Genomic DNA, 14,553 nt, shown 5'->3' on the forward strand with positions numbered 1-14,553 from the left:
GCATCGGGACTCTGATTACAGGTCTCTTTGGTCCCTCTCAGGCTTTGGTCCCCGCTCCTGGGGCCGGGCAGCAGTAGCTGTTGGCAGAAGGGGGTCGTGGTGCAGTGAAGTTTGAGAACCCGCGGGGCCCTGGGCTATTGTATCGAATGGTGTCACTTGAGCTCCTGTTGCTCTGACCCCGGCTCTAGGCAGAGAGCTTAGAAAGGAGAAGAAAAAGGAGGAAGTTCCTCCCCACTGAAGCGAGGTTTGCATTTGGGTAGCTGCTGCCAGGACCCAGCCGCTGTTTGAGCCAGGCCTGAGTTAGGGAGGAGTCTGGGCTGGGCCGAGGTGTCTGTGACCCCCTCACTGCATGCTCCCTACCGCTTGGGCTGCTGGCTGGGCTGGCCTGCCCCACTGGCCTGGCCCTCCAGCAAAGGGGGTGAATGTCTCAGGGAAAGGCAGGCCGCCAGCAAGCCGTGCTCCGCCAGCCTTGGAAGCGATGGGGCGGGGGCCGGCAGCTCAGGGGGGCGAGGCTGTTGGAACAGGGCGATTTGGTGCACTGAGGATGAGCATTGCCCCTGGATGTGGAGGGGAGCTACTGACTCAGGGGGCCCCGGAGAACTCTGGCTCCTCCGGCGCTGAAATACAAAGGGACTCCCCGCACCCCGTCAGACAGCTACAGCCCTTTGCTGCTCTCCTCCTTGGGCTCGTCCTCTACCCCCTCTCGGCACCTCGGTCCAGGCCCTGGGGTGCCCCTCTCTGAAGAGGCATGCCCGCGTCTCACCCCAAGCCCCAGCTCCTTGCATCCTTCCTGGCCGTGGGCAGCGTGTCTCAGAGGGGCATTAAGGACAGGGGAGTGGGAGGCTGGGTTCTAGGTGCTCTGGGGGGTGGAATTCCACCAGGGACGGATTTGGCCCAGGGCCTATCTGTGGAGGGCAGAGCCGTGTCTGGGCTGGGGGCAGTCGGGTCTTAGGCCGCTGATCTGAATGCGCTTGTGTGCTGGCTGAGCCAAGCCACGCTGGGATCTGCTGAGTGTGAACGCTGCGCATTGGGGGTTACCTAGGGGAACCCAAGGGGGCGGCAGGAAGGAGGGTCCACTGGACCGGGCACTGGGCTGAGACTCAGGAGATCCAGGTTTGAGTCTCGACTCCCTGCGTGTGCTCGGCCGAGTTGCTCACTCTGCCCCCTGCCTCGGGATGTGCCCGGCGGGGCGCGAGGCTCAGACCCCCAAGGAGGGGCCAGTGCACATCCTGCGGGCGCAGAGAGCTCGGCAGGTGCAGTGGGGGGGACTGAGCGGGGGAGAGTTGAGGCAGGGGAGCCACAGGGCTGTGCAGTCAGCGCCCCTATGGACGCCTGCCCTTGGACATAGCCAGCGGTGGGCGCTCCTGCCCTGGCCCCCGGGGTGGGGCTAGGCTTAGGTGGGATCCCTGAGGTCAGTCCCCTGAGTGCTGCAGGCTCCAGCGCTGGCAGCCTGGGTGTGCCAGGGCCGTCGATCCCACAGCCCATCCAGTCTGAGCTCCCGTGTTACCAGGCCAGAGACCCTCTCCCCCACCCCCCGGGCTGATGCAGAGCGGAGCCTGTCCCATCTCCACCTAGTGACTCCGGGGCCCGAGAGTCCACTGCAGCCCCCAGGACAGCGGGCAGTGCGGGTTCCCCTCCCTGCCCTATGGGATGGGGCTCTCGATAAGACGAGCCTGGTGGGTTCTCTCTTCTCCTTACTTGTGGGGGCAGAACTGGCACATGTACAGGGGCCAGGCTAGTGTAACCGAGGGCTCATTTGCCATCAGCGCACAGTGGTGTCTATAGGGTTTTATTTGGGACTTTTCACATCCAGCCCCTTGCTCAGGGAGCCTTTCCCACCCCCCATCCAGGTGTCACTGCCTCTGCCCTTTGTTCCTCTTCCTTCCCAATTCTCTCCCGAGCTTCTGAGTCTCTCTTGCTCCCTCCTTCGCCCTGACCCCCAACCATTCACTAAAACAGTCAGCAATTCTATAGAGTGTCATCGTTGGCCTTCGATGGGGACGCCCCAATGCGATCCATGCCTGGCTGCTGGTTTCACACCTCTCCAAGTAATTGTTTCAGGCTCTCTGCAGACTCTGGCAGAGGTCACTGCAGCGGGCATGCTTGTGGCATGCGTCTTCAGAGCCTAACAGCTGGAGTCACTTGTTTGTGTTTTCGCTGGGAGCTGCAATTCTGCAGAGTCCGACTGGCCTCAGGACACATCGGGCCGGATCCAGGCCGGGCGTGAGACTCCTCTCAGTTGGAGTGCTCCTGCCGGGATGCAGCTTGGACAGCCAAAGTGCTGCCCCGGGGAGTTCTGGGCCGTTGGGCGGGGATCTCGGCTCCCCCTTTCCAATGGCCTTGGTGCCACAGCGAGGAGTCTTGGGGGGGGAGCTTCCCACCCTGGCTGTGTCTGTGGGTGCTGAGCCCTAGGGCTTGAGGGTGCGGCCCTGTCCGCCTGGCCAGGCTCCTGGCAGGAGACACTCGGTGCCTCACAGGAATCCAGGACACGGCTGACATGGGCTCCCTGAGTCCCATGGGCGACCCGCAGCCCCTGCTGTCCCAGCCCTGGGCTCCCCTGCCCCAGCTCCGCCGGTGCCCCGCAGCCCCCTGCCGCTATTCTAGCGTGTGCATACCTCGCCTTTTGAGAGGCACAGCCATGCAGTGGGGACGAGGCTGAGACTCCCAAACTTGCCTCCTTTGAAATGGCAGCAGGACCCCGCTCTTCCCAGACGGTTCCTGGCGCTGGCCCAAGCCCTCGGCGTTACGCCCCCGGACTGTTTACTCGTGGATTTCCTTCTCTCCGAGAGCCATAATCCTGGCTTTACGAGGCACAGACAAGGGGTGGCAGGGACGGGTGCAGCACCCTGGCTGGTGTGCTAATGTCACTGGCTCCCGCACTCTGCCCTTGGAGGGGTGGGGGGGGGGCCCCCGGTCTTGCTTCTGGCATGGGCTGTGCAAAGGCTGCTCGCTGCCTTCCTGCACTTCCCTGACGCTTCTGCGCTGGGTGGCCCCAGGTTGTGCCAAGCAGTTTCCTCCCTCCCCCTGCCCCATTCTTTCCTTCCTCACCCAGTCCTGTGCTGCCCTTTCCTAGCAGGTGCCGTGGTTCCCAGGGCTGGGTCCTGCGTCCCACCTCCCTCAATTCCCCTATGGATTGAATCCGATGCGGGTAGCTGAGCGCTGTGGCCCAGCTGCCTGAGCTCTTCCCAGAGGTGGCTGCATGTGAGTGGTGGATGTTGGGGGCAGCTCAGATTTCCCAGGGATTTGGGGCTCCCCTTTGCCCTGCCCGTGCTGGAAGCCAGGCTAGGTCCAGTGCAGCATGTCCCCAGCAGGCTGACGGGGGCCTGGAGCAAGGGCTACCCATGTGCATGCGAGGGAGGGAGAGCAGCCTGCCTATGTGCAGCCTGGGCTAACGTCATGTCTGTTGCGGGGGCGTAACGCCCGTCGTCCTCTTCAGTTACAGCCTCAGGCCAGGAGGCGCCGCTCAGATTTTGACTTGTTTGGTTTCTTTCCCTGAGGCCCACGGGGAAGGAACAGGGCTGAGGGCTGGGGACAAGGGGGCGGGCACTGCCCTTCACACCCAGACACAGGCTCCAAATCCCCTTGCCTGGTACAGGGAGCCAGGAGGAGGCTGGCAGTGAAGGGAACATTCCCCCCCCCCCAAACACACACACACTCCCTGGTCCCCGGGCCCACATGTCCCAGGAGCCCCCCGCCATGCTGGATAAGACCCACCCCATGTCCTGCCTGCGGGATGAACCTGCAGGTCGCTTTGCCTTGGCCCGGCTCCCCGCAGGGTCTGCAGGCCGAGGGGAAAAGCCGGTTCTCCCCGCCGCGAACGGCATTGATGCCAGGCTCTGGCCTTGTGTTTCAGACTGGGCAGCAATGCTGCGGGCAGTGGGGAGGGCATGTCTGGACACTGCATTAGTGCCCACCGTGTGCCTGGCTCTGAAAGGTGAGAGGGTCCCTCTTTCCTCGCCTCAGTCCCATGTGCCTCCCATATGGATGCAGCTGTGGGTGGGCCAGACCGTGGCTTAAAGGGCCTGCCCGTCTGGTGCCATGGGGCCCTCCTGCTGGCAGCGTGGGAGCGGGCGCAGGATCCTGGGTCAGGATGGGGAGGCAGCTGGGAACAGACAGCGTGGGGGTTGCTTAGGCCTGGTGCCTGGCTAGCACATGACCATGTGCCCGCTGAGCGGTGCCTGCTGGCCTGAGACCAAGGCGAGCAGGGGCCGCCCGCATGGCTGTGAGCTCAGTGTTCATGTTCCCTGCAGCTGGCACATCTCCCCTTCCCCGATAGCACCAGCTGCAGCGAGGCCTGGGTCCCCTGGCTGGGGGCAGGCGTGGGCACCCTTGTCCTGTCCAGGGCGCTGGGATATCAGCTAGTCAGGGAGTGGGCATAGGTGGCCCATGTGCCACGTGGGGGTGCTGAGCTGGCTGAGCAGGTATCCACATGGGCGATCTAGCCCCAAGACCCCCAGGGAGCTGCCCCCCTGAATGTCCCAGCGGGGGGAAGGGGTGGGGGACGCTCTGGGAATGGCAGCGCTTTATTTCAGGGAGAGAATGTTGTCGGGGGGCAGGACTCCTGGGTGCTATCCCCCAGTTCTGGCCCTGGTTCTGGGAGGGGAGTGGGGTCTAGTGGTCAGATTGCGGGGGCGGGGGCCGTTGAGAGTCAGGACACCTGGGTTCTGCCCCTGGCTCTGGGAAGGAGTCTGTGGATAGATTAGGGGGGCTGGGACCAGACTCTTGGGTTCTGTTGCCATCTCTCTCTGTCCCAGTGCCCCCCGGTTGCTCTCAGGGCTGCCTGCACGCAGAGGGGTCTCTGATAGGAGTCCCCAGTTCCCCTTACGCTGCTCATCCCCCCCCCAGCCACAGCTGGTGGCTCCCCTCCCCTCCCCTCGTCAGCGCCCAGCCCACATGGCACCGGCAGGCCCAGGAGCTCGGGGAGCTCGGAGCCGCCTGCGGGAAGGGGCGAGCCGCCTGCGGGAAGGGGCATCCCCCCGTAATGCGGTGATTGCAGAATAGCGCTAAACGAGCCTCGTGGCGCAGCACGACTCCCGGGGGGGGGGAGAGACCGAGAGCAGGCAGTGGGGGTGGGGCAGAGACCAAGGGGGTGAGTGTGGGGGAGATGGGGTGCAGGTGGGAGTGGGGGGTGAGAGGGATTGTGACGGGGGAGGGAGGTTGTGTGTGTGGGTGTGAGGGGGGTGGGGGAGAGACCAAGTGGGGGTGTGTGGGAGACAGGGCACAGGTGTGAGTGGGAGGGGGAGGGATTGTCAGGGGGGTGGGGGAGAGACCAAGGGGGGCGGGGTGTGTGGGAGACAGGGCACAGGTGTTGGGGAGGGGGGATTGTCACAGGGGTGGGAGGGCGCGGTCCTGGGGAGTCTGTGTCTGACGCTGGCTCAGGGAGTGGGGGGTTCTCGGGTCCAGACGGACTTGCCGGCTCTGTCTCTGTTGGCTGCCATGGGGTGTACGCCCCGGGGGCGAGGGGTCACTGCCCCGTCTGGTGCATGGGGCAGAGCGGAGGTAGTTAATGTCGATGTTTCTCTCCTGATGTCCCAGTGTTAGCCAGGGCGTGACAGCCGTGGGGCAGGGCTTCCAGGGAGGGGGCAGGTGCTGCCCCAGCCTCGCCTGCCCGCTGCTGTACCTGCGGAGCCCTTCGGGGCTTGGGAGCTTCCGCAAGGGCTGGCGGGCAGCCGGGGCATGGCCCTGGCACGGATCTGTCCCTACGGCAGGGCTGAGAACCCGGGTCGGGTCACAGCCGTGGGCAGGCTGGGCCTGCCGGGCGCCGATCCGCAGCTGGTCTGGGAGCATTGACACAGCAAGCCGGGGCATGGCCCTGGCACGGCCGGTGCCCGCTGGAGTCCAGGGGGCTGCGCCAGGGGCAAGTGCTGCTGGGATTTATGCATCTGGATAAGCCCAGGGCTCCGGTGGACTCCGGCTCCTGGCCCAGCCCGTCGGGTCCTGGATCTGGTGCGTTCACTGCTCGCATGGTGCCCCTGGGGTTGGAAGTGCAGCGCGGTGGCCAGGCCGGCGCCCGCCCATCCGCAGCAGCAGCCAGGCCCAGCGTGTGCCGTGTGGCCCCGGAGCAGCCTGGGCGGGGGCCCGTCACACCCCTGCACTCGGCCCGCAGCCCAGGGTGACGGTGTCTGTGTCCCCAGGCAAATCACACCTGGCCATCGTGCAGAAGGTGAACAGCGAGGGCGAGGGCGACCCCTTCTACGAGGTGCTGGGGCTGGTGACGCTGGAGGACGTCATCGAGGAGATCATCAAGTCGGAGATCCTGGACGAGTCGGACATGTACAGTTAGGTGCCCCCTCCCCCCGCCGGTGACTGCACCCCCGCCCCGGGTGCAGCGCCACTGGCCTGGCCCCCTCCCCCGCTGGTCCCCCCCTTGGGTGCAGAGCTGCTGGCCTAGTGCCCCCAGCCGGCCGCCCCCCACCCCAGCGCAGCACTGCTGACCTGGCCCCAAGCAGCAGGCGCCGCTGGCAGGCGGAGCAGCCGCAGGTGTCGTGCTGGGGGGGTGGAGAGGGGACGCGTTGAGCGCCCGGCTCTCACCTCGCAGCCCCCATTATCCCCGCCACCGGGGGGGGGCACGGCCCTTCTTGGCACCGGCGCCCTAGGCCCTGGCTGAAGCAGCGGGCGCAGGTAGGGCAGGGGGGCGCCCGGGGGCGGGAACTCGGACTCGAGCGTTGGGGGCCCAGGTGGGAGCTGGGACTTGACACCTCCTTTCCCCCAGCTGACAACCGCACGCGCAAGCGTGTCACCAACCAGAAGAACAAGAGGGATTTCTCCGCCTTCAAGGACTCCGACAGTGAGCTCAAGGTGAAGGTCTCGCCCCAGCTGCTCCTGGCCGCACACCGCTTCCTCGCCAGGTGAGCCTCCGGGCCGCGCCGCGACCGGCCAGCCGGCAGGGCTCACGGGCTGGCAAGGGGGGTCGGGGATGGGGGCCAGGAAGGACAATGGGCTGGCGGAGGGCGGGGGGGGTCAGGTTGATGGGGCGATCCTGGCTGAACACCATCCTGAGTGGGGACAGAGACCCAGGCCCTGGCTGGCAGAAGGGGAACACCAGGGGAGCAGGGGCTGAGAGCGGGTGGTTGGGGCAGATCCGGGCCTGGGCTGAGCAGGCTCCGGCGGGTGCAGCGAGCTGCTGGTGCTCTGCATGTCTGGCAGCTCCAAGGGCTTTAAGCCCCCAGTTCCCGGTGCCCATCCAGTGTCGGGGCGAGCAGCCTGGTCTCCCGGCATGGCCCTGAGACTCTCCGGGAGGTGGCAGCGCCAGGCCCTCGGCCGTGTCGCGGCAGCAGCACAGTGGGGGCTAAGAGTGAGGTTGTGGGGGGGAGCACAGGGCACCCACTGGCTTCTGGTGCCCGGGGATCCACCCACGGCCTCTCCAGGGTGTGCTCGTTTGGGGCTGTTGGGGGTGTGCCTGGCATGGCTGGGCCGTGCCTTGCCTGTCACGCACCAGCCTGTAGGTTTCCCTTAGGGGGGTAAGGACGTGTCAGCCCCTCGCACACCTGTTGTGTTCATGACTTTGGCACACATGTGCCCTGTGCCAGCTAAGCAGCAGACACTCGTACAGCCCTTAGCTCCAGGGGGATGGAGACGCGCACACATGCGCGCCCAGCTGAGCAGGGCCAGGGGAAATGTCCTGTGGTGTGGGGTGGGAGCCCCGTGCCCGGGCGTGGTAGGGATGCGGTCCATGGGGGATGGGTAGCTGGCACAGGGCCTTTCCGTCCTGGGGCATCTGGGAATCGGAGCCAGCGGAACCCACTGGGCCCATCCGGTACTTCTGTGCCATGGTACTGCTTCCAGGCAGGCCCGCGGCTCCTTCCCCCTCACCCTGGCGCTCGTCCCCTGCGGCATGGCTCATGCATGCCAAGGCTGCCAGCGTTGCCCTCCCTCTTCCTGTGGTCAGGCGCTCCACACAGGGGTGGCTGCATGGAGCTAGCTTGGGATTGGATGCAAGGGGCTTGGCTCGGTCCCCTGGTTCTGTGGAAGCTCCTGGGGCAGGGGCTTTGTGCCAGGACCAGGGGCAAGAACATGGCCCTCAGCGGGGCATCTGACCCATCCGCCCTCCCCCGACAGAGGTGACGCTCTTCATGCCGACCCTCATCTCAGAGAAGATCCTTCTGCGGCTTCTCAGACACCCCGATGTCATCCATGAGCTCAAGTTCGATGAGGAGAACAAGAAATCGCCCCGGCATTTCCTGTACCACAGGAACAAGCCGGCCGACTACTTCATCCTCATCCTGCAGGTGTGCCCGGGCGGGTGGGGCCAGCCTGTCAGCTGCTGTGGGGGGGGGGTCCCAGCATGTCACCTGCTGTGGGGGTAGGGGGAGAGCCTGTCATCTGCTACGGAAGGGGGAGCGCGGGGGCTGGGAGGCCAGTGTGTCACCAGCTGCGGGGAGGGGCATTGGGGGGAGCCCAGTGTATCCGCCTGCCGCGTGGGGGGATGGCTGGGTGCAGCCTGTGGGAGAGGAGGGGGGCTGGGCAGCTGTGGGGGAGCGTGGGGGGCTGGGTGCAGCCCATGGGCGAGCCTGGGATCTGACAGTGTCTGTGCCCTGCAGGGGAAGGTGGAGGTGGAAGCCGGCAAGGAGAACATGAAGTTTGAGACGGGAGCCTTCTCCTATTACGGTGTGATGGCGCTGAGCTTGCCCCCGCAGCTGGGTAAGTTGCCACCACAACCTGTGGGGCCAGAGACACACTCACACCCACAGGCGGCCCCGGACAGGTCACTGGCAGGCACGGGCAGGACAGACTGGGCCAGGGCCCAGAGCCCGGTTGGGAAGGATGGAAATCTGTGTCTCCAGGGAGCTGCAGTTCCTGCCATAGGGTGTGACCCCCAGGACATCCCCCTCCCCAACCGGGCATGGCTAGGGGCTTGCAGAGGTGATACCGGCGCATGGCATCAGGTAGACATGCCAGCTCCCCCTGCTCTGCCGGTGCCCCTCACTCCTGACCCACAGCCCCTGCTAGCCCAGCCCTGGGCCCCCCCAGCTCTGCCGGTGCCCTCAACCCCGACCCGCAGCCCCTGCTGTCCTAAGCCTGGGCTCCCCCCTAGCTCCGCCGGTGCCCCTCACTCCCGACCCGCAGCCCCCTGCCAGCCCAGCCCTGGGCTCCCCCCCCAGCCCTGCCGGTGCCCCTCACTCCCGACCCGCAGCCCCCTGCTAGCCCAGCCCTGGGCTCCACCCAGCTCTGCCAGTGCCCCTCACCCCCGACCCACAGCCCCCTGCTACCCCAGCCCTGGGCTCCCGCAGCTCTGCCAGTGCCCCTCACCCCCGACCCACAGCCCCCTGCTACCCCAGCCCTGGGCTCCCCCAGCCCTGCCGGTGCCCCTCACTCCTGACCCGCAGCCCCTGCTAGCCCAGCTCTGCTGACACCCCTCAGTCCTGACGGGCCCCCCTCCTCCCCTCTCTGCTGTCCCAGCCCAGGGGCTTTTCGGAGCGTGCTGGGCCACCACCGGCTCCCGCAGTAGGGGCAGGACATCTGACCCTCGTGCAACTGGCTCCATCTAGTGGTTACGTTTGGGTATCGCAGCCTATCGCAAATGGTTCAATAGCCTGTAGTACGACAAACATCCATTAATAGCGACGTTCTGGGAGTCGTGCCCTGGGGGAGCAGCCCGTGAGGGGCGTTAGCGCCCCCCCGCAGCTTTGATCAGCGATTTCTCCTCGCAGTGCCCGTTCCGCCCATGCCCGCCTGCTAGCACTGTGCCGGCGAACGCCCACGGCTCCTTCTCAGCCACCGCGGCCGAGTTGTCCCCATGGAGATTTCCCCACCTCTGTCCTCGTTTCAGACTCTGATCGCGGGCTTTGGGAGCTCTCGGCACCCGGAGCAGCAGTGGGAGCTTCCTCGTTTAAATATCTTTTTTAAAACAAAAATTTAAAACCAGACATCTTTTCCCTTCTATTCCGATAGACACTAGTGGGTTGTTCTCTTTCCCTGGGAGGTTGCGCCTGGTTCTCCCGGCTCCAGACTTTGTCTGTTGTGCGATCCTGGCCACGCCGGACGCTCCCACTGCATCCACTGCCTGGGGAATCGCGCGTAGCCCACAAGAGCAACTTCTCTCTGGCACTAAAACCAAGAACCAGGGAGGTGAAGCTGTATCTCCTCCTGAAGGAGAGCGTCTGAGCTAGACCAAGGCTCCGACCGCACTTCCCTCAGAGCACCTGAACCCCACAGTGCTGTCAGCACCTCTCCCACCATCACCTCAGTGCAGAGCACGGACTTGGTGCCGGTCACACGCTTGGTACTGCAGGACGTTTCCCCGGGACCTGGCTGTACCTGAAGTGCCCAATTCTCCGACGTGCGGTCGGTACTGAGAACATTGAGATGGCCCGAAGTTTGCCCGTTACCAACGGTTTCACCGCAGAGCTCTCCAGGTGCGGTGCCGTTCCAGAGTGAGCTTCAGGGAGAGGAGCCTGGTGAAAACCTTGCCTCAACTTCCCAAATATCAATTTAGGGTTCTCCCCTCACCCCTTCCCAGAAGCCTCTGGTGATGCTAAGATTGCAACCAATGTCTGGCTGGTATGAGCACCCATGGGTGCCTCCCCGTCCTGTGCCTTATGCACCTCCTCCCTGGCCGTGCTGGGCCACTTGCGCAGCCTATTGCCAAGAGTTCTCCAGGGCTTCGAGCACCACCCATCGCAGAGAAACAACCTGCATTACCTGCTCGCCCAGGGACCTGCCCCTCCTGAGGAACCGTTCGCGGAGTGGGACACTAGACCTGGTGAAGAGGTCTCTCCTCCGGCTGACGTCTCCTCCCCATCTCCGTGTGACGCTGTCGTGCCCCCTCGCCCATCCCTGGCGGATGATTTCAAGCTGTTCCAGGATTTGGTCATGAGAGTTGCAGATTCCTTGCGAGGAGGTGGACGAACCTCCACAGGAGCTGCTTGCTACCTTCCACTTTCCCCTCGGTCGCGTGCCCTGCCTGTCAATGAGCCCCTTCTGGACCCGGTGACGAGCATCAGTACACCCCGGTTACCACTCTACCTACGCGCAGGAGAACGCCCGGCACCCCCCGCCCGGCTAGCGCACCCGGCACGACCCCACTTCTATTGCGTGCAGGAGAGTAGCTGAGACCTGTTACGTCCCAGCAAAGGACTCTGAGTTTTTCTTTTCTCATCCCTCGGCAGTCAGTGCAGTTAACGAATGCAGAAGGCAGCGCCACACTCAGACCAGCTGTGTGAGAAAGGCCACAAGGGTCTAGACCTACAGGGGAGGGAATCTTATTCCCCGGCCTCCTTACAACTTAGAATCACCAGTTACCAGGCGCCGATGGCAAAATACAATCCCATGAACTGTGCCAACCTGAACTCTTGTGCTGACCGCTTGCCAGCCGAGCCGAGGGAGCAATTCCAGGCAGTCATTGCAGAGGGCCAGCTCCTCACCAGACCATCTCCGCAAGCTCCCCTCAACATTGCGGATACGGCCGCTGGTCGGTCACTACACGGACGTTACGAGACGGGCCTTGTGGCTCCAGCGCGCCAGATCTCCGGAAGAGGTCCAGCAGACCTTCCTTTCCATGGGTCTCCGTTATTTGCAGCCAGCACGGCCGAATCGCTGCGAACGTCAAAGGTCTCTAGAGCTACCTGACATTCTCTTTGCATTCATACACCACCCACGAGAGAGCCCATTAAGTCCCAGGTGGCTCAGAGATCCCGCCCTACCCGATTCCTCACCCCCCAGTGGTCATAGGAACCGCACCAAAAGAGACCAAGCTCCGTCCAGCAATTTGGACGGCCTGGTTGAGGGCCTGAATTTCCTGCCATCTTGCCTTGCTCCCTTTGGCGACCACCTTTACCACCACAGGCAGGCTTGGGAGACGATCCCTAGAGACAGGTTGGGTTTAGAGATCATCTCCAGGATACACCATCCACTTTCACTGGCAAAGCTGCCTTCCCCGTCCCCCTTCAGGGCCCCTCGCCCAAGCGTGCTTTGTGGGGAAGCAGACCTGCTCCCGAGAATCAGCTCCCTGCAGCATGGAGTGAAGGGGTTTTACTCTAGGCACTTCCCAGTCTCTGCCCACCCAGTGCCAGCGCGATTCCCCCGGCGACTTGGAAACCTCTGTCCGCCAGTCTCCCACCCTGCTCCTGTTTGGCACCTCAGCCTGGTCCTTTCCTGCCTCACAAGGCCACCCTTGGGCCCGATGGCTACCCACTCTCTGCTCCACGTGTCCACGAAGACAGCATCCCTCAGCCATGGCAGCAGCTCCCCCCCCCACAGTATTTGATAAGGACAAGGTCACACTGCACCGCCCCCCACCACACGCAAACTTCTACCTAAAGTTTCTTCCGAGTTTGAAATTAACTAACCGTTCACCTGCCTGTCTCCTCCCTGCCCCACCTAGATGAACTGCTAGATGCACTGCTGCCCCCCCTTGCCGGCAGGAGAGCCCGGCCAGGACGAAGACCCCGGAGTTTTGTCTCACTAGAGGTCTGCAGTCTGGAATCAGACCTCCCAAGGAGGTACCCGGCTGCATTCGTTCTTGCTGTGAATCGTGCACTATTCAAATACCTGTGCACGTACGTTCTGCGTTCAGCTTGCTGGCCCCGACTCCAAACCCCTCCCGGCACCGAGGGAACCGCTCGGCAGTCCCCTAGAGCCGAGCGCCCGTGGGGACACGGCTGGAGGAGCAGGAATGGTTACTCGCCCTGTGCGGTAACTGCGGTTCTTGGCGATGTCTCCACTACCCCTGCTTCGCAGCTGTCCGCGGTGGAGTTCGGCAGTAGGGAGGGACCCGAGGGCGGTCCGCATAGTGCTGTATAACAGGTAGGAGGCTGACTAGCACTCGGGCCAGCTGGACGCTGCTATGAGTAATCTCTGATCGAAGGCGCTGGGGGGCGCTAGATTGGAGCGCCCGCAGGGGACATAAGCTCACCAGCCTCACTGCCCAGGGTGAGTAACTTCTCCTTGCACCGCTCCTCCAAGGATCTCAAAGCGCCTCCCGCCGGGGGGGTCGGTGTCTTTATCTTCATTTTACAGCTGGGGAAACTGAGGCCCTGAGCGGGAAAGGGACTTGCACGGAGTCCGTAGCAGAGCTGGGACTTGAACCCAGGAGTTCTGATCCCGAAGTGGTTACGGGGGGGGCATCTTTATCTGCTGCTTTGCGTCAGTCTGATTTCACCTTGTGTCTTTCTTCTCCCCCTTGCAGAAGCACCAGCACGGCACTTGCTTACAAGCCGAAAGCGGGGATTAGCCCCTGTAATAAGGCAGCCCCACCTTGGGGGCCCTCTTGTGGAAGGTCGTGGCATGGCAGGCGTGCCTGCCTCAGTTTCCCTGTTCAGATACCCGCCCGGACACCAGGCCAGGCTCTCTTCCCCTTGTGGTTTCTTTGTCTTTGATTCCTGTCCATCAGCACAGCAGCCCCAATGGGGCCGATCGAAGTCTTCCCACCGCTCTCTGCCTTGTACTGGCTTTGTCCATCTTTAAACCTTCCTCTTCTGTGCCATCCTGCAGGGGGCTGGAGACGTGTGTACAGTGGGGGGGCTGGGAGCCATTGAACCAAACTAAACCCTGGGTATAATGGAAACCACTTCAAGCCGGGGCTGCGGCAGCCCCCTAGTTCCAGCCCCTGTGTCTCAGCACATCCTCGGCCTTCCTCTGTTCCTAGCCCTATGGATTCTGCTCCGGGGCCGCACGCATGGTGAGCAATCCGGGGCCAAGCCCCTCTGTAACAGCGTTATTTCCTGGCTTCTTACCACTTTATTTTAATATTCACAATTCCCTCTCCTCGATGGGCCTCCCTGGAACACACGTGTTCCCGGTCTTTGTCTTCCTTGTCCCCTCCACTTGCCATAATTTGTGACTTTTCCATGCTGACCTTCAGTCTTCTGCTTTCCCGACCTACCTTGTCAGTTAGTCCCTGTGAACCCTGATGCTGTGAGGTGAGTATCGGCCGCCAGGCTCGAGCGGCTCCCTGTCCATTAGCTTCCTGTGCGCTCTCCGTAGTCTCGTTGACGGGCTGGGAGGTTCAGCCCCTTTGAGCGATGTCTCGGGGGTGCTTGCAGGCTGCCTGTCTTCTGTGTCCTGCCCCGGAGAACGGACCTGCTGTACCAGTCCTAGGGGCTGGTGTGTTACACAACCCTGGGCAAATAGTCCAAAGCGGTCCGTGTATCGGCCCAGGGCCCAGAGTCTTTACAGTCCCGCATCATCTCATCCACTCCGCCCGCCGCTCTCTCCGTCTCCTCGGTCCCTGGGCCAGGCCAGGCCAGCCCACGGCAGGAAACCCGCCGTCCCCAGCTGGGATCCCTGCATCCTCTCTGCTGGGGCTCCCTGGGCCCAACTTGCCAGCCTGAGCTGTCAGCGGCATGGCCCCCCCGCTGCCCTCCTGCCTCCAGCCCTGTCTCCCAGGCATGTCCCCCATCCCCTGCCTCCAGCGCTGGCTCCCGGGCATGGCCCCCCCACTGCCCTCCTGCCTCCAGCCTGGCTCCCGGGCATGGCCCCCACTGCCTTCCTGCCTCCAGCCCTGGCTCCTGGGCATGGCCCCCATCCCCGGGCTCCCAGGCATGGCCCCCCGCTGCCCTCCTGCCTCCAGCCCTGGCTCCCGGGCATGGCCCCCGCTGCCCTCCTGCCTCCAGC

At 63.9% G+C, this 14,553-nt stretch overlaps 1 protein-coding gene across 1 annotated transcript in view; it reads left to right on the plus strand.

Moving 5' to 3' along the window:
• The window catches only part of CNNM4 (cyclin and CBS domain divalent metal cation transport mediator 4), a 49,684-nt gene that overhangs the window by 20,171 nt on the left and 14,960 nt on the right, over window positions 1–14,553 (plus strand). The window contains 4 exon segments of the mRNA XM_043503169.1: window positions 6,131–6,278; window positions 6,713–6,846; window positions 8,055–8,228; window positions 8,541–8,640. Coding sequence (XP_043359104.1) covers window positions 6,131–6,278; window positions 6,713–6,846; window positions 8,055–8,228; window positions 8,541–8,640 — 556 coding nt within the window.

Source organism: Dermochelys coriacea, chromosome 26 (genome assembly GCF_009764565.3).
Source record: "Dermochelys coriacea isolate rDerCor1 chromosome 26, rDerCor1.pri.v4, whole genome shotgun sequence".
NCBI classification, from domain to species: Eukaryota; Metazoa; Chordata; order Testudines; family Dermochelyidae; genus Dermochelys; species Dermochelys coriacea.